The sequence below is a fragment of the Hippocampus bargibanti genome, linkage group LG18 (assembly GCF_051943395.1).
Source record: "Hippocampus bargibanti isolate YZ-2025 linkage group LG18, ASM5194339v1, whole genome shotgun sequence".
NCBI lineage: Eukaryota > Metazoa > Chordata > Actinopteri > Syngnathiformes > Syngnathidae > Hippocampus > Hippocampus bargibanti.
In genome coordinates, this window is record NC_142751.1 from 11,397,858 (window position 1) to 11,425,321 (window position 27,464).

Below are 27,464 nucleotides of genomic sequence, written 5' to 3' on the forward strand. Positions count from 1 at the left end.
CATGATATCCGAGTGAAGTTGCCGTGCTTTCTAGGTGATAATACCCTCACTCACACGGTCCCCTGCTAACAGATGTTTTTCAACCTCTTCTATTGCCTGAGACTGTTGCTTCGACATCACAGAAACACCCTTAGCGACACTTAGCGACTACTGATACTGAGACGCTAAGTCACACAAACGCACACCTCGTTAGTGTTTTTTGATGATCTCCTTCTTCTGCTCGACCTTAATTTTCTTTTGTGTCCTCTTCGGCTTAACACTAGCCTGTGGTGGGGTATTTTTCGGTCCCAAAATAGCAAAAGTACTCCACACAATAACAAACCACGTCTGCACTCAGGCAGGGGTTGTGGAAAACTAGTCCGCCAGCCACCGTGGCGCTGTGTGGTTTGGTTCATCCGCCGAAAACTACTTCGTATGCCAATATTATATTCTCGCCAAATTAATTTAAGGTGAAAAGTTCGTGAGCTAAAGCGTTCATAAACCGAGGTATCGCTGTACAGCCGTTTCCTCTTTGGTTGACAGCAGCCCAATAATGCTAACGCTAGCAGCTGAACAGACTCCAAACTCGATGCTATAAGGCTGTCAGCTAGAAATTCATATTCATAATGTCACTCTAGCCCAAACAATGGGTTAATGATACCCGATTATTCTATTTTAAAAGCTGGTGATTTGTTTTGTCATTGTATCATCTTATCGGCTTGCGTTTCATTAGCGGCTTGCGCTCCATTGTTGGGTTGTTGTCAGGCAATAAAAAAATGAATAAAATATGAGAAGTGTCTGGGGAAGGCATCATTGGAACAGGGAATCGTTTTGAGAGTCTTCTTTGAAGAGGAAGCTTTGTTAGCGTAGCATAGCGGCATTTACAAGTTTAACAAATATGCAATCAACATGTCAAACCCCCAACAAAAACAAAAAAAACACTTAAATTACATGTGTGTGTGTTTCATTGTGTTTATTAATTTGGCAACACACAGCATGTGCTAGCTACATTTTTAGTGTGGTGTTTCCTTGTATTAAGTTCATGTTCTCAACCGGGCTTTGCTACATCAACTTTTTGACCTCATGGCTTTTTTTGTGCTCTATATGAAGAGCTTTGCTCAGGACAGTCAGACAGATATTTGTATCTTCAAACTTCTTTAGCTTGTGTATCGAAAAAAAAAAAAGCTAATAGACAAAAAAAAAGAGTCCTCTCCTCAGCAAGACTAAAGCGGACGTAAGCTCTTTTTGCTATCAGGCATGCTAAGCTTATTGCTGCTATCACAGCAGGGCAGGAGATAACATGGACGCCTCTTCTTTTCATTAACATCACACAGCAACCGTAACGCAGCTGCAACGTTCAGGCGTGGCTTTGAGATGGATAAGCTCCATTTAATTGTTTATTTATTTGTTTTTGCAACTTGTCAGCAAGTAAATGTCTGGCCCAGAAGAAAAAAATAAAAACCACTCATGTGACCTTAATTGCTAAAGGCAGTGGGGAAAAGGTCATCCAAATTACTATCCCTTAATGTTGAATTTGATACAAATCGAAAACGAAAGTGCAAAATGTTGTTGTTCAAGCGCAAACTTGAAGGGTAAACTATATAGATATCGGAACTTGATGCTAATGCTAACACAGCATTGGCATAGTGCAGTTCAAAAAATAACTAAAATACACTACAAGCTAGGCCTGTATTGTAAAAATCGCCTTATCCCAAACATGATGCTAATGCTAACAGTTAACGCAGTCACTGCCATTCACAAATTTATTCGGGAATTGAAAATATGATGTAGAGCGCCGTTCCCGAAGTTGTTTGGGTTTATTTTTTTTCTTGTTTGGGTGCCGATAAAGCGCTGGTCAGACCTCTGACAATGGTTTTACCTTCCGCGAGGGGGCGGCATTTGTCTTTTGTCCTTGTTAGCGCTTTGTTAGAGCTTCAGCTGTTGTTAAAGCTCAATATAAATCACTATGTATGCATTGTATTGTATTGTGTACAGCAGCCCTCATTTCAAGCTCATATAACTCCAGACCCATATAATTTTGGAATTAACTCATTTTTTTCTGATGAAAGAATAGAGTATAAGGTTTCTTACGCTGCAGCGAATGTTTATGCAGTCCTAAAACTCAATATCTGGAATTCAAGTGACAATGACAAAAACCCTGGCAATGGAGTGGACACATTTTTGCACGTCTGGCAGTGAATGAGTTAACCTTGAATGGGCAAAACAGTTATTGAAAGGACAACCGACGTCTCCGGACAAGTTGTGTCCATAATTTGTAAAATGGCTTCATATTACTTCTACTGAGCATATTTTACAAAGATTCCACCGCACATAGCTATATTTTACGTATTAAAACTCGCGCTGAATATTCCGGAAGTCTTGTTTTTGAGTTGATGACGAATTCGTAAGTTACGTCACTGAAGGAACGCCCCTGACCGAAAAAAGGACACATTGTAGCAGTCCTTCCATCACGTCAATGCATTTTGCTGTACTTACTTGGTCTGAAAACTTCGTGTTGCACCAAAACGAGGCAGAATAGGGCGACAAAGCTCCATGTAAGGAATTAATCAGCCTGCGGAAACAGGCTGATTAATTCCTTACACTGAGCTTTGTCGCCATTTTCTGCTTCTCTTTTAGTGCTACATTTCCTCCCGCTATTGCCTCAAAATGGCACGGAATAAATTATTTAATCGATTGCAAACATGCATGCTTTCCTCTTCAGTACTATTTGAATCATATTCATAACTGGATGAGTAACAAGAAAGCATATTCTCCGAATCTGAAGATATTGTTTTGATTCTCCAGCAAGGTAAGACGTATTGGGGCGGCACCACGAACAAGGGGCGTGACCTGCTGAAACTGGCCACTTCCGGGTTAATTTTTTTGCAGATTTTGGACACTAAGTCATTTTTATTTGTGTTTTGCATTTGACTAAATATATCATACTGCGTGTTTTGGGTATTTTAGATGCTATAAAACGTTTTTCTGATGTCAGTTAGGAAACAAAAAAGTGATGTCGGTTGTCCTTTAAAATATTGTCAATGAACACCAAACATGGTTCCAGTGTTTACAGCTCCTTCCTGAGTAGTTAGGTGACCTCAATTGCTAAAAGCGGCAGTCTGGGTGCAGGGGGGGGGCGATAAAGGTGATGTCACCGTGCCAAACTCAGTGTCATAAAAAAATGAAGAAAAAAGAGAAAAGAATCCTTTCAAACATGGACACGAGCTATTTCTTGTCGCTGCTGGGATTTGACTTTATGGATTATTTACTTGCACTCTGCTCTTTGTGTTACGCATCGGTGCGTCAACATACCGATGACCACAATGCATCAGTGTAGCGCTAACATGCTGATATCCTACTATTAGCTACGAGTCTATCTTCATTCATTGAGAGTGCTAACACATAAAAAACGTCACACGCATGTATGGAAAATAATACTAACTAACCTATACTAGCACACCGACGTGTGACATGCTAGCACGTTTTAGTACATGTGCCACATATGCAAATAAGTTGTAATACATTAGCATATTGTAATACGTGAACACTCAGGAGCACATTTTTAACACATGCTGACGTGTGTTAACGCATGCAAGTAAAGGCAAATTAAGAGATAACATATGCTAAGGGTTTAGCCCAATGCTATCACAAGTTAATACTACTACTAATAATAATACATTTAACTTATAAGTGCCTTTCAAAACTATCAAGGTCACTTTGCAGTCACAGGATAGCTAGCTAATAGATAGCTAATAGCTAGCTCGCTAGATAGCTATATAGCTAGCTAGATAATAATAATAATAATAAATTTCATTTACAAGCGCCTTTCAAAACTCTCAAGGTCACTACTACTACTACAACTACTACTACTAATACTACGACTAATACTAATACTAATGCTACTACTAATGCTAATGCTAATACTACTACTACTACTACTACTACTACTACTAATACTACTACTAATACTAATACTACTACTAATACTCATAATCCATTTCATTTACAAGCGCCTTTCAAAACTCTCAAGGTCACTACTACTACTACAACTACTACTACTAATACTACGACTAATACTAATACTAATGCTACTACTAATGCTAATGCTAATACTACTACTACTACTACTAATACTACTACTAATACTAATACTACTACTAATACTCATAATCCATTTCATTTACAAGCGCCTTTCAAAACTCTCAAGGTCACTACTACAACTACTACTACTAATACTACGACTAATACTAATACTAATGCTACTACTAATGCTAATGCTAATACTACTACTACTACTACTACTAATACTCATACTCATAATCCATTTCATTTATAAGCGCCTTTCCAAACTCTCAAGGTCACTTTACAGTCACAGGATAAGTTTTTCTGTGGGTGAGTAGCGGCAGCCACACGCGCCAGCGTTCACTCAACCCGGAAGTAACTCAAATAGAATAGTAAGACAAATAGATAGAAAGCAACCTGGCAAGCCAATAGATAGCTACTAGCTAGCCAGCTAGATATTCTCACAAAGACATGCACAGAAAATTCCCCAACATATTATACTCACAGATGAAATCATAACACATGACCATATTGTAACAAATATGAGCATGTTCTGACATTGTGGCTGTGAGTAATGATTTTTTTTGAAAGAAATGTCTGACATTTCCAATTTCCCGTAAGTATTACAAATGAGGAACGTAAAAAAAAACCATTCTGGGGAAAAAAAGAGGGACATTTTGTCCTTTAGTTGCATTTAAGTACTCTGAGCATGATCACCATTCGTTTCCATTTAAAAGCAAGCCTTTTTTTATAGTCGAAAACGTCGAGACATATCCGCAGCAATAAATAATGAATGAGAAACGGAATCGCATACCCGCATTGACAAAGATGCACGTTTTGTCCTTTGGTAGCATTTGAATCCCTCAGAGAATAATTGGTGATATTAACTACCGATATTACCCGCCAATTTCCAAGCAAGCCTTTATGTTGACGCACAAATTGCTGCTTTAGTCCCATGGTTCGACTCTTTATGTGGCAAAAGCGGTTGACCTTTGTCTCCGTGGCAACGCTCAACATAATGGGTTCGTGCTTATGTTTTTTTGTGTGTGTGTGTAACACCCTGAAACTTGTTTTTTAACTCATTCACTGCCATTCCTGAATTTATTCAGGAATTAAAAATATGACATTGAGCGCCATTCTCGAATTTGTTCAGGTTTGGTGCTTGGGTGCCGATGTAACGCTTGACATGGCCTCTCGTAACTTTTTTTCTTTTCCATAAGGGGGCAGCATTTCCCTTTTTTCCATGTTAGTGCTTTGTTCCAGCTTCAGCTGTTGTCAAAGCGCTATATGAATCAATGGGTATGCATTGCATTGTATTTTGGACTGCCACCCTCATCTCAAGCTCACATAACTCCAGACGCATAAAACTTAGGACTTAACTTTTTTTTCCGATGAAAGTCCGTTTCTTACAGTTTTTACCTTCCATGAGGGGGCAGCATTTGCCTTTTGTCCATGTTAGTGCTTTGTTCCAGCTTCAGTTGTTGTTAATGTGCTATATGTAAATCAATATGTATGTAATTGTATTGTACTTTATACCGCCGCCCCCATTTCAACTCAGATAACTCCAGACCCATATAATGTAGGAATTAATGATTTTTTTTTTTACAAAGGAAGAGAGTCTAAGCTTTTTTAGGCTTAATTGAATGTTTATTTGGTCCTAAAACTCAATATATGTGCATCCTTAAATTTGACTTAAAATGACAAAAACCCTGGCACTGGAGTGGACACATTTTTTCACATCTTCTGGTAGTGAATGAGTTAAAGTCGGCGGTTATGATACAAAATTGTCTCAGAGCGCGTTTGCATGCTGTGTATTATCGAGTACAGTCAAAAATCAGTTTTTTGTTTTGTTATTTTGACTTAAGATGGCGCTGTAGAGTGGCTGCCCTTCCAGCAGCTCCTGTATTTTGTTTTTCTGCTTGTTTTTTTTTCATTCATCTTCCTTTCATAACTTTTCTGCTGTGAAATGTAAATGTTGCGACTGCGAGACGAATGAAGGTACATCCGATCCAATCCAAACGTCTCGTTTCTCGACCAATTCGGTTTTCGACCAAAAATATCGGGTTTTTTTATGCTTCGGTTTACAACTGAAATTCGGTTCTCGACTAAACTGAGTGCACCTGAATGCATCGCTCGGCTCCCTTCTGCTTCCTTATATGTACTGTACATCACTTTCTTTTTTTCTGATGCAATAAGAGAGTCTATGTTTTTTTTACGTTGCATTGAATGTTTATGTAGTCCTAAAACTCATTATTCTGTGGTTCCTGCAATATGAGTCAAAATGACAAAAACCCAGACACTGGAGTGGAGATTTTTGCACAATATCTGGCAGTGCATGAGTTAACAGGAACTTGGGGGGGTAAAAAGCTGCCATTGCAGTAATTGTATCGGTCGAAAAATAATCGAACAGCACACGCTCGGCGGCACGGATCTTGATTACTTCGCTAGGCGAGGAAGACAAAAGTGGTGGATGAATTCGGTGAAGCAGGCAACCAGCGGGGGCGCTAAATTACAGACGCGGAAAGTGGGTTTAAAATATAAATAAATACATCTAAACAGCTCTCATAATGACATGACTCATGCTTTATTGATATCCTTGTGTGTTCTGTTATTTCCTGCCTTTCAACTGGGCTTCTAGGAAAGAGCAAAGCAATCACGGAGTTTTTTGGCGGCTACGCTAATCCCTTAGCGACTGGACGTCAAACGCTCACACACCGACACACACGCGCGGGCGCCGGTGGACAAACACGCTGTGTTCCCAGTGGGACAGAGTTTTTAATCCTCAAATAGAGCGGCGTGAATCAGAGAAGTGCAACCTCGCGGATGAAAAAGCTCCCTGGCGTTAATGTCAATTTACAGCGGCGCTCAAGCGCGGAGACCAGCATCCAGCGGCGTGTCCTTCATCAAGGCTTGAAAACGCCATTGGAAAAAAAGTGGCAAATGAATCGTCGTTTTCAAGGGCTTTTTGAAAGGACAAGAATTAATCAAATCTGGCAGAAATGTTCAACTGATGAACATTTCTGTTCACATATGTGTGTAATGCTGAAAAATGGTTACCTTGGGAAAGGCATTTATTTGCACATGGCAACATGAAATTTAGTCGACAGAGCATGAGTGCACCCATAAAACAACTCAAAAAGCCATTCCTGAAAAAGCCAAGTAAGGCTGCCATTTTTGTGAAAAATATCAATTTTGTATGCACTTTGTACATTTTCAGACACTTTTGACCACTTTTGTCCAATCTCAGCATAATGTTAACTCATTCACTGCCAGACGTGCAAAAATGTGTCCACTCCAGTGCCAGGGTTTTTGTCATTGTCACAGAATATTGAGTTTTGTGACTCCATAAACATTCAATATAGCGTCTGTGTAAGCTCTCAGTCGTACAGGAGTGGTCCATCGATGAGAAGGTTTCTTCAGCCGTCATCTGTACAAAAGTGAAGGTTTCGGACGTTTCGCCTCCTATCCAAGAGGCTTCGTCAGCGAACTAAAGTCTGACTGGTCGTCTCGGCCCCATTTATATATCCCTATTCTCCAGACATGGTGGCGCCGGACACAGCTATGATAGGTCCCTACTCTCAGGTTGGGGGGGCAGAGGACCCCTCCCTGTGGCCCCACTGATTGTTCCTATATTCCTGACTAACGACTGGCCTATTACCCCCACTCCCACCGGTATCACCTCATCAGCATAACGATGAAAGTTGCCTAACCTGTTTTGCTTAAGCAGGCTATTGTATGAACGATCCAAATTGAACCTCACCCTACCAGACCGGTTTAATGAAGGATTTTGTTGTTTTATAAGAATCGCTTCTTTTACCCCCCTTCCTAAAATCTTAGCGAAAGAACATAGATGGTTTGAAAGTCCCACAGTAACTCAAATAGATAGAAAGCTAGCTAGCTAGCCAACATATGGCTAATAACTAGCTAGCTAGATAGCTAGCCAGCCAACTAGAGTTTTGAAAGGCGCTTCGAAATGAAATGGATTATTATTATATTGCTATATAGCTAATAGATATCTAACTAGACAGCTAGCTAGATAGCTAGTCAGCCAGATAGCTAATAGATAGCAAATAGGCAACAAATAGGTTGATTTGTTGATTGGTAGGTAGGTTGGTTGGTTGGTAGGTAGGTTGGTTGATTTATTGATTGGTAAGTAGGTTGATTGATTGATAGTTTGGTTGATTGATAGGTAGGTTGGTTCGCTGATTGATTGATAGGTAGGTTGGTTGGTTGATTGATTGATTGATTGGTTGGTTGGTTGGTTGGTCGGTTCGATTGGTTTGATTGGTTGATTGATAGGTTGATTGATGATAGGTAGGTAGGTTGGTTGATTTTGATTGATTGATAGAGAAGCATTATAGCAAAAAAAATGTCTCAAAAGTCAACTTTTGTTGTCCTCAGGTGGAATGGCTGAAAAACGACGAGCTTTTGAGCACCGGTGGCGGCGTGACAGACCCTAGAGGCGACCACCGTCTGGTCATCCCTCAGGCGCATCTCTCCGATTCGGGAAATTACACTTGTGTCGCCAGCAACATCGTGGCCAAGCGACGCAGTTCCACAGCTACCGTCGTCGTCTTTGGTGAGCTAATAAAACCTTTAACGATACTTTTTTTGAGATTTGTTTCCAAGTAATTTGTGTTTTATTGCTTTTCCGTGTGATTTAGTCGCTAGTGACGGGCTGTAGAGCCACTGCAGGAATTAATCAGGTTCTTTTTTTTATTATTTTTTTTTTTTTATACAAAGGCCCATCAATCATTCATTTCCATAATGTTCATGATGTCCGGACGATTCGTTCTTTCCCGTCTGATGACAGCCAATGAGTTGACGCGTCATTTCGGTCGCCGCAAATCACGCGCAAACGCGACAGTCGCCGCCGTTCATCATCACAGTCGTCTTCACGATGAACCCGCAAGGGACACTGAGATGGGATTTATACTGCGGCTCTTTTCCAATTTAGTGCTTGTATCAATTTTTATACTTCTTTCTTGTCTGTATATTGACGGAACAACTCCACACAACAGTAGAAGTAAACAAATGTTATATTCATCATTTCATATCATTTATCTTAGTCTGGATTAACTTCTGTCATTTTTTTTTTGTAGCGATGAAGATATTCGCTAACCTAGCATGCTCACTTCTCCTATTTTTCTGACTCTCTTCTATTCTAGTGAATGGTGGGTGGTCATCATGGAGCGATTGGACACCCTGCAACGTACGTTGCGGTCGTGGCGTCCACAAGCGTATGCGCACGTGCACCAATCCGGCGCCTCTCAACGGCGGCTCCTTTTGCGATGGCGTCTCGGTGCAAAAGAACGCCTGTAATTCGCCGTGTCCTGGTAAGCGGCGGCGTCAACGGCTAACGTCCATGCGGCACGCTCACGGCGTTGTGGTTTTGATTCTGAAAGTTGACGGTGGCTGGGGCGCGTGGACCGAATGGTCGCCGTGCGGTGGCAACTGCGAGAGGAGGCGGAGTCGCGAATGCACGGCACCCGAACCCAAACATGGCGGGCGGCTGTGCGACGGTGTCACGCTGGCTACTGATAACTGCACAGGAGGCCTCTGCACACAAAGTGAGTTTATGTATATTAGGGGTGTCAAAGTCATTTTTTGCTACAGGCCACATTTTAGTTACGGTTTCCTCTCGATGGCGGTTATGAATTTGGGGAAACCATTAGAATGTTTAACTCATTCACTGCCAGACGATGTGCAAAAATGTGTACACTCCAGTGCCAGGGTTTTTGTCATTTTCACTCCAATTGCAGGACCCACAGAATATTGAGTTTTAGGACTACATACATATCCAATTCCGCCTAAGAAACCTTAGACTATCTTCTTTTGTAAGAAAACAAATTCCTAAGTGATATGGGTCTGGAGTTATGTGAGCTTGAAATGGAGGTGGCGGAAAAATACAATACATATAATAATAATAATACATTTTATTTCAAGCGCCTTTCAAAGCTCTCAAGGACACTTCACAGTTACAGACAAGCATAGATACAATAATAAATAAAATACAATTATAAATAGAATACAATAAATAAAATACAATTACAAATAGAAACAAGAGATAGAGCTACACAGAAAAAGCAATTTTAAATAGGTGGGTTTTGAGATGAGAAGAGAATCGATGTTACGAATGTTGGGACGAAGTGACTTCCAGAGTTTGGGGGCAGAGCAGCTGAAAGCTCTGTCCCCCATCGTGCTGAGACGGGCAGGGGGCACACAGAGGTGGAGGGAGGAAGAGGATCTGAGGGAACGAGAGGGAATAGAAATATTCATTTATATAATAATAATGTAATAATACCTTTGATTTCTAAGCGCCTTTCAAAACTCTCAAGGACACTTTAGCGCTTTAACCACACCTGAAGCTGTAGCAATGCTCCTAACATGGAAACAAAAGCAAATGCTGCCCCCTCGTGGAAGAGAAAAACATTGCCAGAGGTCTGACCAGCGCTTTATCGGCTCACCCCACAAGAAAAAACAAAACCCGAACAAATTGGGGAATGGCGCTCTACGTCACACTTTTCAATTCCCGAATAAATTCGGAAAAGGCAGTGAATTAGTTAATTTCCTTCACATATTACATATAAAGCACACAACAAATTAATGATTAACTAGTTTTAAATTTTGAAGTCAAAAATATTTACATTGGACAATTTGAAATTTTGGTTCAGACTTTAGTAAGCATCATTGACATTCACAAATTTGATTTGCTTTCACGGGCCGAATAAAATGACGTGGTGGACCAGATTTGTCCCCCGGGCCTTGGCTTTGACACCTATGATGTATATTAAGAACTGCAAGAATAGTCATCGTAACAGCTGCGTTTTTGCTTCTTTATACACTCTTTGTGTGTTTTCAGATGGAAAACTGCTGCGTGATGCCAAACCACAAGGTGAGCTTGTGTGTGTATGTTTTGAAGGACAATGTGGATTTTATTCATGCTACTTTTGTAGTTTCTTGAACTAAATTATTGCCATTAAATTCCTTGTATTGTCAAGGGAAATTGATCATAACAAGCAATTTTTAAAGATCTGCATCAATTTTCTTATCATTTCGGGAAATACATTACAAGCCTCAAGAATTAAAAATAAAACGAAATTAGTTCCACGGAGCTTAGGTCTTTTGGTTGTGACTTGGACTTACTTTGTCCTCAGCTTAGTTCGTCTGTCCCAAACTTTTCAAGCCCTCAATTAATCTGTCAGTGGAAAAATGTTAACGAGCGTTCTTTATTTATTTTTTTCTCTCACCCATTTTACGCTACATCCCGCTGAGAGGATTTCTCCCAATATCCCTCTTGAATCATGTTATCTTCGTGTACCAAACCAGCAGCCTGTTGCGTTTGCTAATCGCTTGGTTTTTAGTCCTCGTTTCTGCTTGTTACAAGGATACAGTTTTGTTATTGTACATTTCAAACAATAAACAAAGCAAAATATGTTGGTGGATACGCAGAACTTCATCCGGGAACCTCTATGAAGTTTTTTGAGTTCTCTTTGACTCATATAAGTTTACTTTATCCCAATAGTTTACCGTATTTTCCGGTGTATAAGGCGCACCGGAGTGTAAGGCACACCCCAATGAATGGTGTATTTTCATAGTTTTTCCATGTATAAGGTGCACTGGACTATAAGGCACTTCCCCCAATGAATGAAAAAAGGGACGAACATGGTGTATTTGACAAAATGTATTAAATAAAGTCAGCAGGAACAAAATCTCAAACAACAAAGTCATCAAAACAAAAATGTCCAAAGTAGCAAACAAAACCATGAGTAAAACACGACAAGACGAAACAAACCTAATAGGGTGAAACAAACAATGACCCGACACTGAATGGTCGTGCCGGGAATCCTTTTAACTGCCACTGATTTAAAAACGACCAACACCTGTGCAGGTGCAGGTGGGGCCTTGCAGTGCCGCCCGTTGGCCGCAAATCAAAACGTGACAAAGACTTATTGTGGCTCAATATTAGTTGACATATAAGGCGAACATGCATATAAGGCGCAGGCTCATCTTTTGAAGAAAATCAAGGATTTTGGGTGTGCCTTATACACCGGAAAATACGGTACTTAACTACTGACAAATTGAGTAATTAATTACTGACTAAAATAAATTACCTCAATACCCCCAATAGTTACCCTGTTAGTTTTCTAGTGGTGCAGAATTAATTACGCATTGTGACGACCAAAGTTACTCATGAGTGCATCATCGGTTGGACGAAACTCATAAGTGAAAATCGCTGTTTCCTTTATCAGGTGTGGTTGAGAGTGGCGGTGGCGATGTGGCTCTCTATTCCGGCCTGGTGGCCGGTGCGGCGACGGTGGCGCTGCTAATCGTGGGCGTCACCATGTACCGCCGCAGCCGCAGCGACTACGGCGTGGACGTCATCGACTCGTCCGCCCTCGCCGGAGGTTTCCAGTCGTTCAACTTCAAAGCGTCGCGGCAAGGTGACACCGCGTATAAATGTATAAATATACATGAATTCAACATATGCGTGTGTATATTATACTATAATTTGCACTTGAATTAACATGGAGAATGAAGTGATTCAGGGTATTGCTGTGTGTGCGTGTGTTTGTATGATGAGTCTTGTGAGGACCACTAACATTTTATACCATACGTAGTGAGGACATTTTTGACAAGTGAGGACCTTTTGGCCGGTCCTCACAAGATTTTCATTCTAAAGGCTTCTAGAGGGTCTATATATGCATCTGTTAAAGTTTCAGAGAGGTCCTCACAAATTCACCCCAAATAATTTTTTGGTGTGTATTTTCATTTCACTTGGATACACACACTTTTTACTCACTGTGTGTGTTTATGTGTGTGTGTGAATGGTTAATGAGAGGAAAAAGTTCATACCACAAAAAGTAAAACAATATTTTAACCAAATTCACTACACGGGTGAGGACTTTGAATGTACCAATTCAGAAACCTCACTCCGGCTGTTATTTCAGTTTCATGTCCGCTTTTTATTTGTTTGTTTTTAAAGAGGTTGAATTGCGAAATAGGGTGACATTTATGTTCAAATGTAACACTAATTTTTCTCTAAACTTATCAGCAACGGTGGTCCTAACTAGTTATCTGGAGTTATCTGGACCTCACAAAACCATTGAAACAGGAGTGTGTGTGTGTGTGTTTGTGCGTGCGTGCGTGCGTGCGTGCGTGCGTGCGTGCGTGCGTGTGTGTGTGTGTGTGTGTGTGTGTGTGTGTGTGTGTGTGAGTCAAATTGGGTTCCCACGGAGCAAATCCCTCGCACACCTCGTCCCCACCACGTAGCAAAAACGTGTATGCGTGTGTGTGCATTCTTGTGTGTGTGCTCTGAATAATTCATCGATGCTTTTTAATATTTAATTTTTTATGTATGTGTGGATGATGCTAAATGTAAATTTGTTTTACAAGGTTGGCATTCCAGGTCACATTTGTCAAGATAGTCAAGCACGACCGCGGCAGGATATTCACCTTACTGATTTTTTTTTTTTTCCCAGGTAACCCTTTACTGATCCGTTCGTCGCTACAGCCCGACCGAAGCGTCTCTTGCACGTACACCAGTCCCATGTGCTTTCACGACGCCATGGATAAGGAACTCCTGGACCCACTGCCCCATCTCAAGGTCAAAGGTGAGCCCCTGTGTTTTAGCTACAGATACATACCAACATGAGTTTTGTTACAGCGCTTTGTTACAGCTTCAGCTGTTAAAGCGCTATATAAATCAATATCTATGCTATGCTATGCTATTGTTTGAAGTATAAGTACTCCATTACTCATACTCATTTACCCGATGATGTCCCAGGGAGCACAGAGGGTCCAGATTTTCACCCTCAAACATTTCCAAGGGGCCTGTCACCGGACTACCGGGGCGTCATGGTGGGCGCCACGTTGGGCAGAGGAGAGCGGAACCTCTTTGGTCCGCAGGGGGCGCCGGCGCCTGTCGTGAGGCCACGACATAAAGCCTCTGCTGTTTTGGGTCATGCGGGAGGACGCCTGGTGGTGCCAAATACAGGTGCACGCACTTTTATTTTCTGGTGGATAACTCATATTTTGTCATGTTTATAATGACAAATGGAATCCGGAAGCTGATGTTATTGTGATATTATTTTGTATTAAAGCTATTTGATGATGCTAATGCTAAAAAAAAAAGCATATGTGTGTATATATATGTGTGTATATATATATGTATGTATGTATGTATGTATGTACGTATGTATGTATGTATGTATGTATATGTATATATATGTATGTGTATGTATATATATATATATATATATATATATATATATATATATATACAGTAAAGTCTCGTTATATCGATAGCGGATATATCGATAGTCCCGGTTATATCGATACTATTTCTATGCACGCACGGAGAAAATTACATGCAAACAGGGTCGGATATATCGATAGTCCCGGTTATATCGATATTTTTTCGGACTCCCTTGAATATCGATATAACGAGACTTTACTGTATATATATATATATATATATATATATATATATATATATATATATATATATATATATATATATATTATATATATATATATATATATGTGTATATATATATATATATATATATATGTGTATATATATGTATGTGTATATATATGTATGTATATATGTGTATATATATATATATATATATGTATAGCACAGCCCGTCAAAAGAAGATGGCCTCCATTCTCGTGTATTTCTTTCTTGTATTTATTAACTGTGGGATTGCTCCAGTTAAATTTGTCCTTGTATAAGGCGCAGTGTCATCTTTTGAAGTAAATGAATTAGGTGTGCGTTATACACCGGAAAATACGGTACTCTTCCTTTTCTCTTCCATCATCGGTCATTTCCTTCTTTCCTCCTTTTTGTTTTTTTCTTTTTGCTGCTTTATTTCTTTTGACTTTCCACATTTTTTTTGATTTCATTTAATTGCATCTACTTTTTCCATTCCTTTTACTTCTTTGTCGCCTCTGTGTGCCTTCTTTCCTTTCTCAAGGCCATCACGCCACGCACAAACCCCCCAAAAAATCAAATGAACGCTTGGCAAGAAAGGACAGCGGGTGCATTTCGACAATGTTTGACCTTTGTCCAAAGCTAAAATGGAAAAATTTCATCCATCCAGCAATGAAAATTCATTTTTCATTCACTCCACAGATGAAGGACGACAGTTATGGCCTTCTTGCAATCACCTCAGTCAGCCTCTGCATATTCAAAAAAAGCACACAAACACCTTGAATGCAGGGAACATGCAGCGATCCTTGACCCAAAAACATTTCAAAAGGAAATATTTTTCATATTTGGGATATTATTTTGAAAATAACTGATTTCAAAAGCATGTAACTGAGTACAAGGTGACATTAGACTGATGGGGATGAATGGCAAATACTGTCCTACCACGAACACTACACTGACTGTTAGTTGAGGAGCTCCTCACAAGGACAGCAGTTAACTCATTCACTGCCATTCAAACATTTATTCGGGTATTGAAAATATGACAGAGCGCCGTTCCCGAATTTGTTCGGGGTTTTTTTTTTCGTGCTTGGGTGCCGGTAAAGCGCTGGTCAGACATCTGGCAATATTTTTCCCCTCCAGAAGGGGGAAACATTTTCCTTTTTTCCCTATTAGCGCTTTGTTCCGACTTCAGCTGTTGTTAAAGTGCTATCTAAACGAATATGTATGTATTGCATTGTATTTTGGACAGCCGCCCTCATTTCAAGCTCATATAACTCCAGACCCATATAAATTAGGAATTAACTCTGACAAAAAAGATATTTCCGATTTTTTTGGAGGGGGTTTGGTTTTGATTTTGCCGATAAAGGACTGGTCAGACCTCTGGCAATGAGGGGGCAGCATTTGCCTTTTGTACAGTCACCCCCATTTCAAGCTCAGATAACTCCAGACCCATATAATTTAGGAATTAACTCTTTTTTACTGATGAAAGAAGAGAGTCTAAGGTTTCTAACACTGTCTTTAATGTTTATGTAGTTCTAAAACTCAATATTAAGTGCGTCCTGGAATTCAAGTAAAAATGACAAAAACCCTGGCACTGGAGAGGACACATTTTTGCACATTGTCTGGCAATGAATGAGTTAATAGGTTGGACAACAAAATCAGTTTATTAGATGACAGGTTATCGTTTTTTTGTGCATTAAAGGGTTACTGTGCGCATCTTTTATGACGCTAAGGGGCATCGCGGTATTATTACCTTTCTTAACTTTGCTGCTGTGTTACTTCCGGGTAGAGTGAACGCTGGCGCGAATGGCTGCCGCTGCTCACCCACAAAAAAAAGTAGCTGTAAAGTGTCCTTGAGAGTTTTGAAAGGCGCTTAGAAATTAAAATGTATTATTATTATTAATGAAGGTGTCCAATATGAGTGCATTGTTTGCTTCTGCTGACCATATAGCGCAGGTATGCTAATGCTAATGACATTAACGTTGTGCGCAGGCGTGAGTCTGCTGGTGCCCGTGGGGGGAATCGCTCAGGACACCACGTGGGAGACAACGGTTATCGTCAACCAGGAGGACAGCAGGTGAGCAAACGGTTGATTAATCCTCGGGCGAGTTATTTTGATTTTTAGTCAGGCTGTTAGCTGGTAGCTAAGTTAGTTTCCCGCCGGCTAGTTAGGAGTTCTTTTCAGTTATGTTGTCAGTCAGTTAATCTATCGGTAAGTTATTAGGAAGTATAAAAATATGTTTTTGTTAGTTCTGTCAGCCTTGGTAGTTGATCAAGTTTATTGGTTGGTCGAGTTGTCTCTTAACTTGTTAGTTAGCTATTCTGTTAATTCACCCGTTAGGTATTTGCTTCATTGGTTAATTTGTTCGTTTGTCTGTTAGTTACTTTGTCCAGCTAGTTGGTATTTTAATTAGTTAGTGTTACTTGGTTAGTTCATTAGTTTTAGCTAGTTTTACCTAATTTTAGCTGGTTTGGCTACTTTTAGCTATTTTTAGTCCGTTTTAACTAGTTTTAGCTAGTTTAGCTAGTTTTAGTTAGTTGGTTATCTCATTCACTGCGATTCCCGAATGTATTCAGTCATTGAAAAGTGCGACGTGGAGCGACATTTCCAAATTTGTTCGAGTTTTGGTTTTTCTTACGGGGGGTGCTGATAAAGCGCCGGTCAGACCTCTAGCAACGTTTTGCTCTTCCTTGCGGGGGCAGCATTTGCCTTTTGTCCGTGTTAGCGCTTTGTTAAAGCTTCAGCTATTGTTCAAGCACTACAGTATATACTGTAAGTCAAATATGTATGTATTGTATTTTGTACAGCCGCCCCCATTTCAAGCTCAGATAACTCCAGACCCATATAACTTAGGAATTAACTCTTTTTTTTTTTTAATGAAATAATAGTGTCTAAGGTTTCTTGCACTGAATTGGGTGTTTATGTAGTCTTAAAAGTTAATGTTATGTGGGTGCTGCAATTTGAGTGAAAATGACAAAAACCCTGGCACTGCAGTGGACACATTTTTGCACATTGTCTGGCATTGAATGATTTTTTTTTTTTAGTTTTTTTTCTTTATTTATTTATTTATTGAGTTGGTTAGGTAGTTGTGTGTGGATGGATGAATGGTCAAATTGATCAATTTGTCGTTAGCTTCACGTGCCGTTTTAGGTTAAGTTTTAAAGTGAACCCATAGATGACGGTAAGCACTTCTGACTCTAGCCACTGCCGAGCTCTACGCTCATCTGTGCTACTTCTGCGCTGCGCAGCACTGTGCGGCGGTGTGATAAGACGCATGCAGTGTGCCGCTTAAGGAAGCTGCCGGAGTTCCAGCCCCGAGCTGTCAATCAACCGCTATCAGCCGAAAGGCGGCAAAAGTCCGGCAGGATGGAGAAATAGGATTTCTCTTTCTTTTCCTTTCGCAAGAATGAGACTTCCAGGCTCACTTTCACAGCCGAGAAGAACTTCATATGGTTTATTTATTTAATTATAATACCATACCAATTTTATTATACTGTATATTTGGTGTAGTTTTAAGGCTTAGGAAATTAGAAAGTAGAAAATTATGTTTTATGGGGACCTGGGAATGGATTATTCTCATTTTAATGATTTCCTATGGGAAATTAATTTTTGGGATACACACTTTTTGCCTTACACACTCTCTCTGGGAACCAATTAAATTCGTAAGCCAAGGTATCACTGTATAAAGGATATGAAAAGAACGTTATTTGAGGTTGATCAGTCAATGTCGCAAACTGCACTCACAGCTCAGCATTGGGAAAAGGACCAGAGATCTTTTTAAGTCCCGCCGTCACGTACGGACCTCCCGGGCTGGAGCTGTCGTGCCCCGTGGTGCTAACCATGGCGCACTGCTGTGAGGCGCCCGCCGAAAACTGGATCACACGACTCAAGAGGCAGACGCAGGATCGCAAGTGGGAGGTCAGTCATCCGAACCATTCAACGCGACAGCATTCCATCACAATCCGCATTAGCTAATCTATCCGAGTTCATACGTTTGTGTAAGCTCTTAGGCGTACAGGAGTGGTCCATCGGTGAAAAGGTTTGTTCAGCTGTCATCTGTACTTCTTTGAACGTGTCAGACGTTTCGCTCCTCATCCGAAATAGCTTCGTTAGCAAATTAAAAACTTTTTTTAGAACAAAAACTTTTTTCGTTCACTTACGAAGCTTTTCGGATGAGGAGCGAAACGTCTGACACCTTCAAAGAACTACAGATGTCGGCTGAAGAAACCTTTTCATCGATATCTGAGTTCATGATGATCTGCATGTTTTTTTTATAACAAATGAATAAATTGGCATGACTTTTTATAGGTTACAAACAGACAAAATAACCCAGAGGGAAAAACAATATGGTATATTGCCCAAATGTAACAGCGATATCTTAGTTTTATATCGCACACTATAACTTTTTGAGTTTGTGTGATGGAGTGTGAAAAATGAGAGGCGAGACATAAAAGCCGCCGCATGAGTGTCAGGACTCCACAAAAAATAATAATAATAATGTCGTTTATTCAAGCTGCAGATTCTCTGCAGGTCTTTTATACGGTGAACAATTTGTTCATAAAGAAGACACAAAATTGATGATTTTATTGATAACGACTTTTCCCTACTAGAACGCAAGATTAACAAAATTAACAGCAGATGGAATAACATAATGTTGTTGTGAACCTGCAATAAATGGAGATATTGAACTTATTCGCTGCCACTCCCGAATTTATTCAGAGCATTAGCATAGTGCAGTTGAAAAAAATAAATAACTAAAATACACAACACACCAACAAATGAGAAACTATTGCTACAAGCTAGACCTGTTTTTTTCTCCCAAGATGGCGGCGCGTGAACACGCAGCGGCTCCCCTCTCCCGGCATATTGGCGTTTTCGTGTTTATTATGTTTGTTAAAGACATTATAAGTGCCTTGCACGCTGGGTCCGAGAGGACAGTAATTTCATCTGTGCTGTATGTCATGCATATTAGCATATTTGACAATAAAGCTGACTTTGACTTTTGTATTGTAAAATATCGTGCGGCGTGTAATAATCTCCCAAACATGATGCTAATGCTAACAGTTAACTCATTGACTGCCATTCACAAATTTATTCGGGAATTGAAAATATGACGTGCAGCGACATTCCCGAATTTATTCGGGTTTTGGCTTTTCTTGCTTGGGTGTCCATTAAGCGCTGGTCAGGCCTCTGGCAATGTTTTTCCCTTCCACAAGGGGGTAGCATTTGCCTTTTGTCCATGTTAGCGCTTTGTTACAGCTTCAGCTAATGTTAAAGCGATATATAAATCAATATGTATGGATTGTATTTTGTTCAGCCGCCCAAATTTCACATTCAGATAAGTCCAGACCCATATAGTTTAGGAATTAACTAATATATTTTTTCTCATGAAAGAAGAGAGTCTCAGCTTTATAACGCTGTATTGAATGTTTATGTATTTCTAAAACATTGCCTTTTGTACAGACACTCCCATTTCAAGTTCAGATAACTCCAGACCCATAAAACTTGTCAGTTAACACTGACGAAAAAAGATATTGCCGATTTTTTTTTTTTTTTAGGTTTTGATTTGAATTTTCCGATACAGCACTGGTCAGACCTCTGGCAATCATTTTCCCTCCAATGAGAGGGCAGCATTTGCCTTTTGTACAACCACCCCCATTTCAAGCTCAGATAACTCCAGACCCATATAACTTCGGAATTAACTCTTTTCTGATGAAAGAAGAGAGTCTGAGATTTCTTAACACTGCATTCAAATGTTTATGTAGCCCCTACAACTCAATATTCTGTGGGTCCTGCAATTTTTAGGGAAAATGACAAAAACCCTGGCACTGGAGTGGACATATTTTTGCACATCGTCTGGCAGTGAATTAGTTCAAATCAAGAGAGTCGTACGATGGTTCAAAATAAAAACGTAAGAGAAACATTTCTTGATCCTATAACCTTCCTCCTCGGCTCCCTTTTAATGCACACACTCCATCTTGACCATCCATCTCAACACCTCCCCGCAATCTCGACAGCTTTCTTTCTTTACATCCTCCGTCTCGACATCCTACAATATCAACACCCTCCCTTCCCCATACCTTCCATCTTAACACCTTCTATTCATCCGTATGACAAATGGATCCGCGACGCTCTTTTTTTTTTTAATGCCGCGGTGACCTCCTCAAAAGGCTGCGCAGACCTCATGCGGAGAAGGAGGATGGAAGGGGTGAGGGGAGGGAGGCGTTTTTGAGCCGGAACGACACGTACACGCACGCATAAAAGATGACTATCAAAACAGCGAAAGAGTGAGGCGCCACCGTCCTCGTATGGTGGAGGGGGCGGTGTTTCCGACTACTGTGAGATAACGAGAAAGATATCTGATTTAACCCAGAAAAAAAATTCAAATCTTGGAATTAGCGCTCCAAACGCTACTGGGGGCCGCCGTCGCCCATTAAAGTGCCATCAAATCGTCGAATCCCCCTGCTGCAAATTTTATTCAGTTACTTTAAGACCCCTTGGTGACTAAGATATGTAGATTTTTCATTAGGGTGTATGGTAGAAATGATTCAGTAATCTTCTGATGGAATTGTTTTGGGAGGGGGGTGGCGGGCAATTATGTATTATTTATGTACTGTATTTATATTGAGCAGTGTGACCTTTATCTGTTGAAAAGGGCAATCACATTAAAGGACATCCGATGCCTCCGGACAAATTGTGTCCATAATTTGTAAAATCACTTCAAATGACTTCTACTGAGCGTATTTTACAAAGATTTCACCGCATATAGCTAATTTTATGGTTTTAAGACTCGCGCTGAATATTCCGGAAGTCTTGTTTTCGACCAAATGGGTTTTCGAGCAGGTTTCTGGAACGGATTATGGTGAAAAACCGAGGTTTGACTGTATGTATTTTGTACATGGCACATACGTGTGTTGACTGCATTTATCCGAGGACTTTCTTCACATTGTATTTTTAAAAAGCGTCAACTGTCATGAATTACTGTTAAAATGAGCAACCACCAAATCACGGTACATTGCTTTTCCGTTTGGTGGATTATTTCGAGTCGTCTCACTGTTGGGGAGGAAGGCGCGCTTGTATCGCTCACATAAATTGTGAGGACGCACGCATGAGCAAGCAAGCGCGTTCAACTTTTCTTTGTGCCCTTGCGGATTACTTGGCGTTGTTTATTTCTTTTTGTGCAAGATGGTGTTTTAATGAAAAACTGTCAAGAACCACGACATTACGGCTTCATTGCTTTTCAATACATTGCGACCCAATAAAACCCGAAGCGCTGTAATTTATGCATAGCTCATCTTTTTTTTCCTTCTAACATGCCAGTCAATGATAGTCACCCAATCCCGTTTTCATTATCGCTCCCCGTGGGTGGTAATTGAAGTTACTGTCCCAAAAAAAAAAATCTAAATGGCGACAGTTTGACACCACATATGTCCTCACCTGGATTCTCCGTGCGTTTTCAAACAGGAAGTGATGTGCGAGCAGGAAGCGTGCACTTCCTGTTACTGCCTTTTGGAAGCGCAACGATGCCATGTGCTGCTGGAGCGACCCGGTCGTTACGTCCTAGTGGGCGAACCGCTACGACCGGACGCCGCTAAACGCCTGCGATTGGCTGCCTTCGGAAGCCCCGACAATGCCAACCCAAGGGCCTTCATCCTCAGGGTCTACTGTGTGGACGACACGCCGCACGCTTTCCAGGTTTAGTTGTTTTTTGTTTTTTTTTCCCCCGCAAGCTAGTTGGCATCATGAATAATACGCGCCGGGCTAATCATCAACGCCACTTTTTAGATTTTTTTTACTTTATAAAAATAATTATAATAATAATAATACATTTCATTTACGAGCACCTTTCAAAACTCTGAAGATCACTTTACAGTCACCCGGAAGTAACTCAAATAGCTAGCTATCTGGCTAATAGATATCTGATAGATAGCTACCGAGATAGCCAGATAGCTATGAGATAACCAGCTAAATAGCTATCTAATCAGCCAAATAGCGAATAGATATCAAATAGATAGCTAGCTAGGTACCCAGCTAGATACATGGGTAGCTGGATAGCTAGATAAATAAAAAGAAGTGAAGAGAGGAAAAAATAAATAAGAATAAAGTCAAGAGAAAAGACAAAAAAAGCAAAATGGGATGAAAAAAGGCACAATTATGGATTATTTCTTGTGTTGTATTTACTTTTATTGTCCCAATGAAAAATCACACCGAGACAATTACGCTGACTCCATCAAGAGGCGCTAATTCATCACAACTGTGACATTTATATTCCCTTTGCCGCCCCCTACAGGAGGTGACGACAGGCGAACGCATCCGAGGCGGACGCCTGCTGGAGGAGCCAAAAGTGTTGTCATTTCGCGGGAACGCGCTCAGCCTGCAGTTGAACATCCAGGACGTCCCGCAGATGCTGTGGAACATCAAGCCTTTCACCACCTGCCAGGTTGGAAAGGAAAGAAAGAAGTAGAAAAACAAAATACAGGAGCTGCTGTAAAGGCAGCCACTCTTGCGGTGCCATCTTGAAGTCAAAATAACAAATATGACAACCCAAAAGACATAGACAGTCATTCAATTTTAAGCACTTTCTGCACCCTCTTAGTTGCATGAAGCAGTTCTAGATGAAAGAGGAGAGGATCAAAACGTCCTTTTCAACAGTGGATCAGGGACGTCATGGTGGAATGTGCATGTCTGCTACAAGCTAAATAATGAAAGCAAACACGAAGCTGTAGCATCCATTGACGAAATGAGACTGTCTCACATCTCCTGCCCCACGTAAATCCGCTTCAATTCCAAGCCGTGACAGTTCCACATACATACCATGCAACCATACAGCACCGACTTTTCCGCTGAAAAAAACAGGGCCGTGAAAATTCTGCCCATTACAGGCACAGAGCTGTCCAACAATGACGGTCAAATGGCATCGACATTCCTCCCAATCAAAAACGGTGCTGGCATATTCGTGCTGCCGAAAAGGCGCAACCGCTCAGCGCAGTCTCCTCCTTGATGAATGCCGTGGCTAAAAATGCTGAAAAACACTCTGTATCTGTTCCACATAACACAAAAACAAGACAAAAACAACAACAAAAAGCAGGTTTGTGAGAGTGCTTGCTGACGGCTGCCTACTCGGGCGCCATCTCGGACTTCTTCTTCTTTTATTGTACAAAATGGAGGTTGTAAGGAATGGGTTGACATATTCTCCCTCTGTCTTCTTCTCATCTTGCTCCACCTCTGCAGGAGTTCTCCTTCTGCCAGGTGTGGTGGGCCAAACAACGTGCCCTGCAGTGTGCCTTCTCCCTGGAGCGGATCAACACCGCCTCCTATTCCTCATCTCCTCTCTCGTGTAAGATCAGCGTGCGTCAAGTTCAAGGTGAAGAACAAATCCTGCAGATCTACACAACAGCGCATCCCGAGGTGAGACTGCGAATGAGAATTTGTTTGCGGTCGTGGGCTTTGCATTTCTTCCGTGATGATCACGGGGAATGTTATTCCGTCTACTGTTCTACCAGAACCCAAAGGTACCGGTCCCGTTCTCTTCCGGGTCCGACTGCTCCATCACCTCCCAGGCGGGATCACGGGCCTTCAAAATCCCTCCCTCCATTCGCCAGAGAATCAGCGCCACATTTGATGGCGCCAAAGGCAAAGACTGGCGTCTCCTAGCTAAGAAGCTACACGTGGACAGGTAGGAAATATCTCGTTTCAATTCCAAATTCACACCCAGGAAAAAGCAGAATTCCCAAATTGCACATTTAAAGGACAACCAACGCCTCCGGACAAGTTGGGTCCATAATTTGTAAAATCACTTCAAATGACTTCTACTCAGCGTATTTTACAAAGATTCTGCGGCATATTTTACGTTTTAAGACTCGAGCTGAATATTCAGGAAGTCTTGTTTTCGAGTTGACGACGATGCCTGACGTGACGTCATGTCTGGAACGCCCCTGACCGAGAAAGCGACACACAATGCATTTTGGCTACTTCGTTTGGTCTGAAAACTTTGTGTTGATGGCGAAATTAAAAGGAAAACATAAATAATGCAATGGTGGATCGTTGCGTGTTGCACCAAGACTACTATTTGATACGAGTTGACACAAATTCCCAGCAGACAAATCAGCCCATTTTCAACGGAGCTTTGGCGCCATCTTGTGCATTTTCTGGGATGCTACATTGGAGTCCAGACGGCTCGAATTGATACGGAAGGACTTCTTTGATCGATTGTAAACATTTATGCTTTCCTCTTCAGAACTATTTGAATCATATTCATAACTGGATGAGTAACAAGAAAGCATCTTCTCCGAATCTGAAGCCATTGTTTTGATTCTAGAGCAAGGAGAGACGTCCTGGCGTGACGTCACGAACAAGGAGGCGGGACCTTCTAAAATTCGCCATTTCCGGGGTCATTTTGAAGTAGTTTTGGGACACTTTAACTCATTTTTAGTGGTGTTTTCCATTTGACTAAAAATATCAGCCTGCGTGTTTTGGGTATTTCAGATGCCATAAAACGTTTTTCTGATGTCAGTTAGGAAACAAAAAATGGTGTCGGTTATCCTTTAATGCGTGGGATCCAAGCAAACTAGTCGGGACTGATCTGCCATCAGCCACCAAAAAGCCTCCAGTCGCGCCCACGCCGCTGATTTCATTATAGATGCGGAGGCGTGCAGGGGAAAGCGAGCGAGGCAACGTTCCGGTTGGTGTGCCAGATTCCGATCGGGAAGGTCTCAGACCGTTGGGAACCTTTGACTGCTTTGCTCGTTACCGGCATGAACGCTTGATGATTGACGATGACCTCTGAGAAAATCTGAGGGGGAAAGAACGATGGGAGAAGAGCAAAATAGAACAGTCTGAGGTCTCGTGGGTTCGTTAAGACGATTCATGCAATTATTTCGGAAAATATTTGCACACCGGTCACTGGGAGGGACAAGGAAGAACCCCGGGAGGCGGGGGGACTAACTTTCGTACCTCAACAGTGATGAAACACTGACACCCAGTGGTCATGACAGAAATTGCTTTTGTTACGTTCAGACGATGGACCACTTCCGGTTATCAAATTTACCTCGGAAATGTACTACATTTCTTTGATATTCAAGCAAAATATGTATTTAGAGGCTAAGATCGTTCGCATTTTACTAATGTTGAGAAACTGTGACAAAATATGACTTTTAAATCAATAATGGTTCTTATAAAGCCGTTTCTATAAAAATGCTTTGACCCACATTTACCACCGCAGCCTGTTGTCAATGAATGTTCACATACCTGTCAACTTATACGTTTTCCCCATATTTCATACTCTTTTTTTTCATGTCAGATAATGTACGGCATACTACAAGTTTTATAAGGAAAAACAATTGTAAACCAATCTTACAAAGCCCATTTAGGCTCAAATCCAGTTCGTCTCAACTGCTGGTAGCTAACGACAATGCTGCCGTCGATTGCTACTAAATTCACGGCAAACCAGAAAAAGTAATCCTCAATTAATATTTTTTTACCGCTGCGTACGATAGGATTGATAAAAGCATAACGTTCACATGCGCGGTAAGCTGTGTGCATTTCTGCTCGTGTTAGCTTTTTTTAATCATTTCAGCTAATGTATGGCGTACTACAAGTTTTACATGGGCATTGTAAACATTTATCAGGGCAGCTATTAGCCACGGTTGACAGGTATGAATGTATGAAGAGTACATTAAAAATACTTTTTGTGTAAATGTTCCTATATCACCTACAAAGTATCCATTAGACTATTTTTAAACTATACACAATTATTAGACCATAGTCAAGTCCACCTTTATTAAGTTAAAATGAATTTTAAGCTACAAAATCAAATCATCAACTAACAGTTGTTTTCACATGCCTCCTATAGAAACTTGGACTACTTCGCCCACCATGAAAGTCCCGCGTCGGTAATCCTGAGCCTATGGGAGGCGCAGCAACAGGACTCTGCCGATCTGGACTCCCTGGCCAATGCTTTAGAGGAGATAAGCCAGGTGCAGTCGCCCACCGGAAGCGCGGGAAACAATATGCGAGGTTCCCAAAACTCGTCAAGGACTGCAGATTGAAGTCCCAGACAACTGCATGAACGCTGATGAGCAGACATTAGCAGGGACTTCCTGGATTATATGGAAGCTTTTTTCTGACAGGAACAAAGGTGAGGTTTGTGTTGTCGGGAAGGATGAACGACGAGCGTCCATCTTGGAGATATTAACTTCTTGTTCCTTTTCCTGTATGTGCGCCAACACATTTAACGTGCCGTCATGCTGTCATTTATTTGCTTTTGCGTCTTGTCTTTAATTGTGCGAAAAGTGGAGGTAATAACAAATGCGAAATGTTGGAGCCTTGATGCTACGGGTGCCAAAAAAAAAAGCATGGGGAACATTTTTCTGGCGTGACAACCTTTGACGAGTTAGGTACCTTTGACCTCAGAATGGTCCACTCGTTCCCAACATAATAAAGTGGCTTTGTGTCCAATTCTGTCTCAACGTGTCTTCACACTGTCCGTAAAAACACATTGTCCAAATGCATTTTTTACTCTTCTAGCGTGGACACACGACGCTTTGAAACTGAAAGATCGGAGGTGAGTATCTCAAAACTTTATTCGTAGAAAGGTAGCCAACAATAGCATCATGAGCCAAACCCAAGTAGACTGCTGCTAATTTGGTGATAAACTGATGTTCCTCATTGGTTAGCAGATCCAAACGTAACAAGATGTCTGTTTTATAGAAACATGTTTGTCTTCACTGTAAACACTGACAAATGACTGATGATAGTTCCATATGTAGCACAGCCACATTAAGGGAAACCATCGGCAAAATGCCACAACGCAAATAGGATGGATGCAGTTGGCTTCAAATAGTCACACCACAAACCAACAAGGAACCAACAATCTCACCTCATCCTGCACATAGTCCACACACATAAAACGCCTCCCTGAGTGACCACAATCAACAACCACGGGAGGGTGTAAAACAAATCCGCAGCTCCAACTGGCAGCGGTCA

The 27,464-nt window shown here is 41.1% G+C and overlaps 1 protein-coding gene across 1 annotated transcript in view; it reads left to right on the top strand.

Moving 5' to 3' along the window:
* Positions 1-26,930, top strand: part of LOC148884633 (netrin receptor UNC5D-like) — a 103,126-nt gene extending 76,196 nt beyond the window's left edge. The window contains exons 6-19 of the mRNA XM_089020684.1: positions 8,443-8,620; positions 9,210-9,377; positions 9,447-9,611; positions 10,904-10,936; positions 12,294-12,485; positions 13,524-13,655; positions 13,829-14,038; positions 16,472-16,556; positions 18,227-18,398; positions 21,945-22,175; positions 22,771-22,920; positions 23,712-23,888; positions 23,984-24,156; positions 26,332-26,930. Coding sequence (XP_088876810.1) covers positions 8,443-8,620; positions 9,210-9,377; positions 9,447-9,611; positions 10,904-10,936; positions 12,294-12,485; positions 13,524-13,655; positions 13,829-14,038; positions 16,472-16,556; positions 18,227-18,398; positions 21,945-22,175; positions 22,771-22,920; positions 23,712-23,888; positions 23,984-24,156; positions 26,332-26,527 — 2,262 coding nt within the window. The 3' untranslated portion in view covers positions 26,528-26,930. The remainder of the gene's footprint in view (positions 1-8,442; positions 8,621-9,209; positions 9,378-9,446; positions 9,612-10,903; positions 10,937-12,293; positions 12,486-13,523; positions 13,656-13,828; positions 14,039-16,471; positions 16,557-18,226; positions 18,399-21,944; positions 22,176-22,770; positions 22,921-23,711; positions 23,889-23,983; positions 24,157-26,331) is intronic.
* The last annotated feature ends 534 nt before the right edge of the window (positions 26,931-27,464 follow it).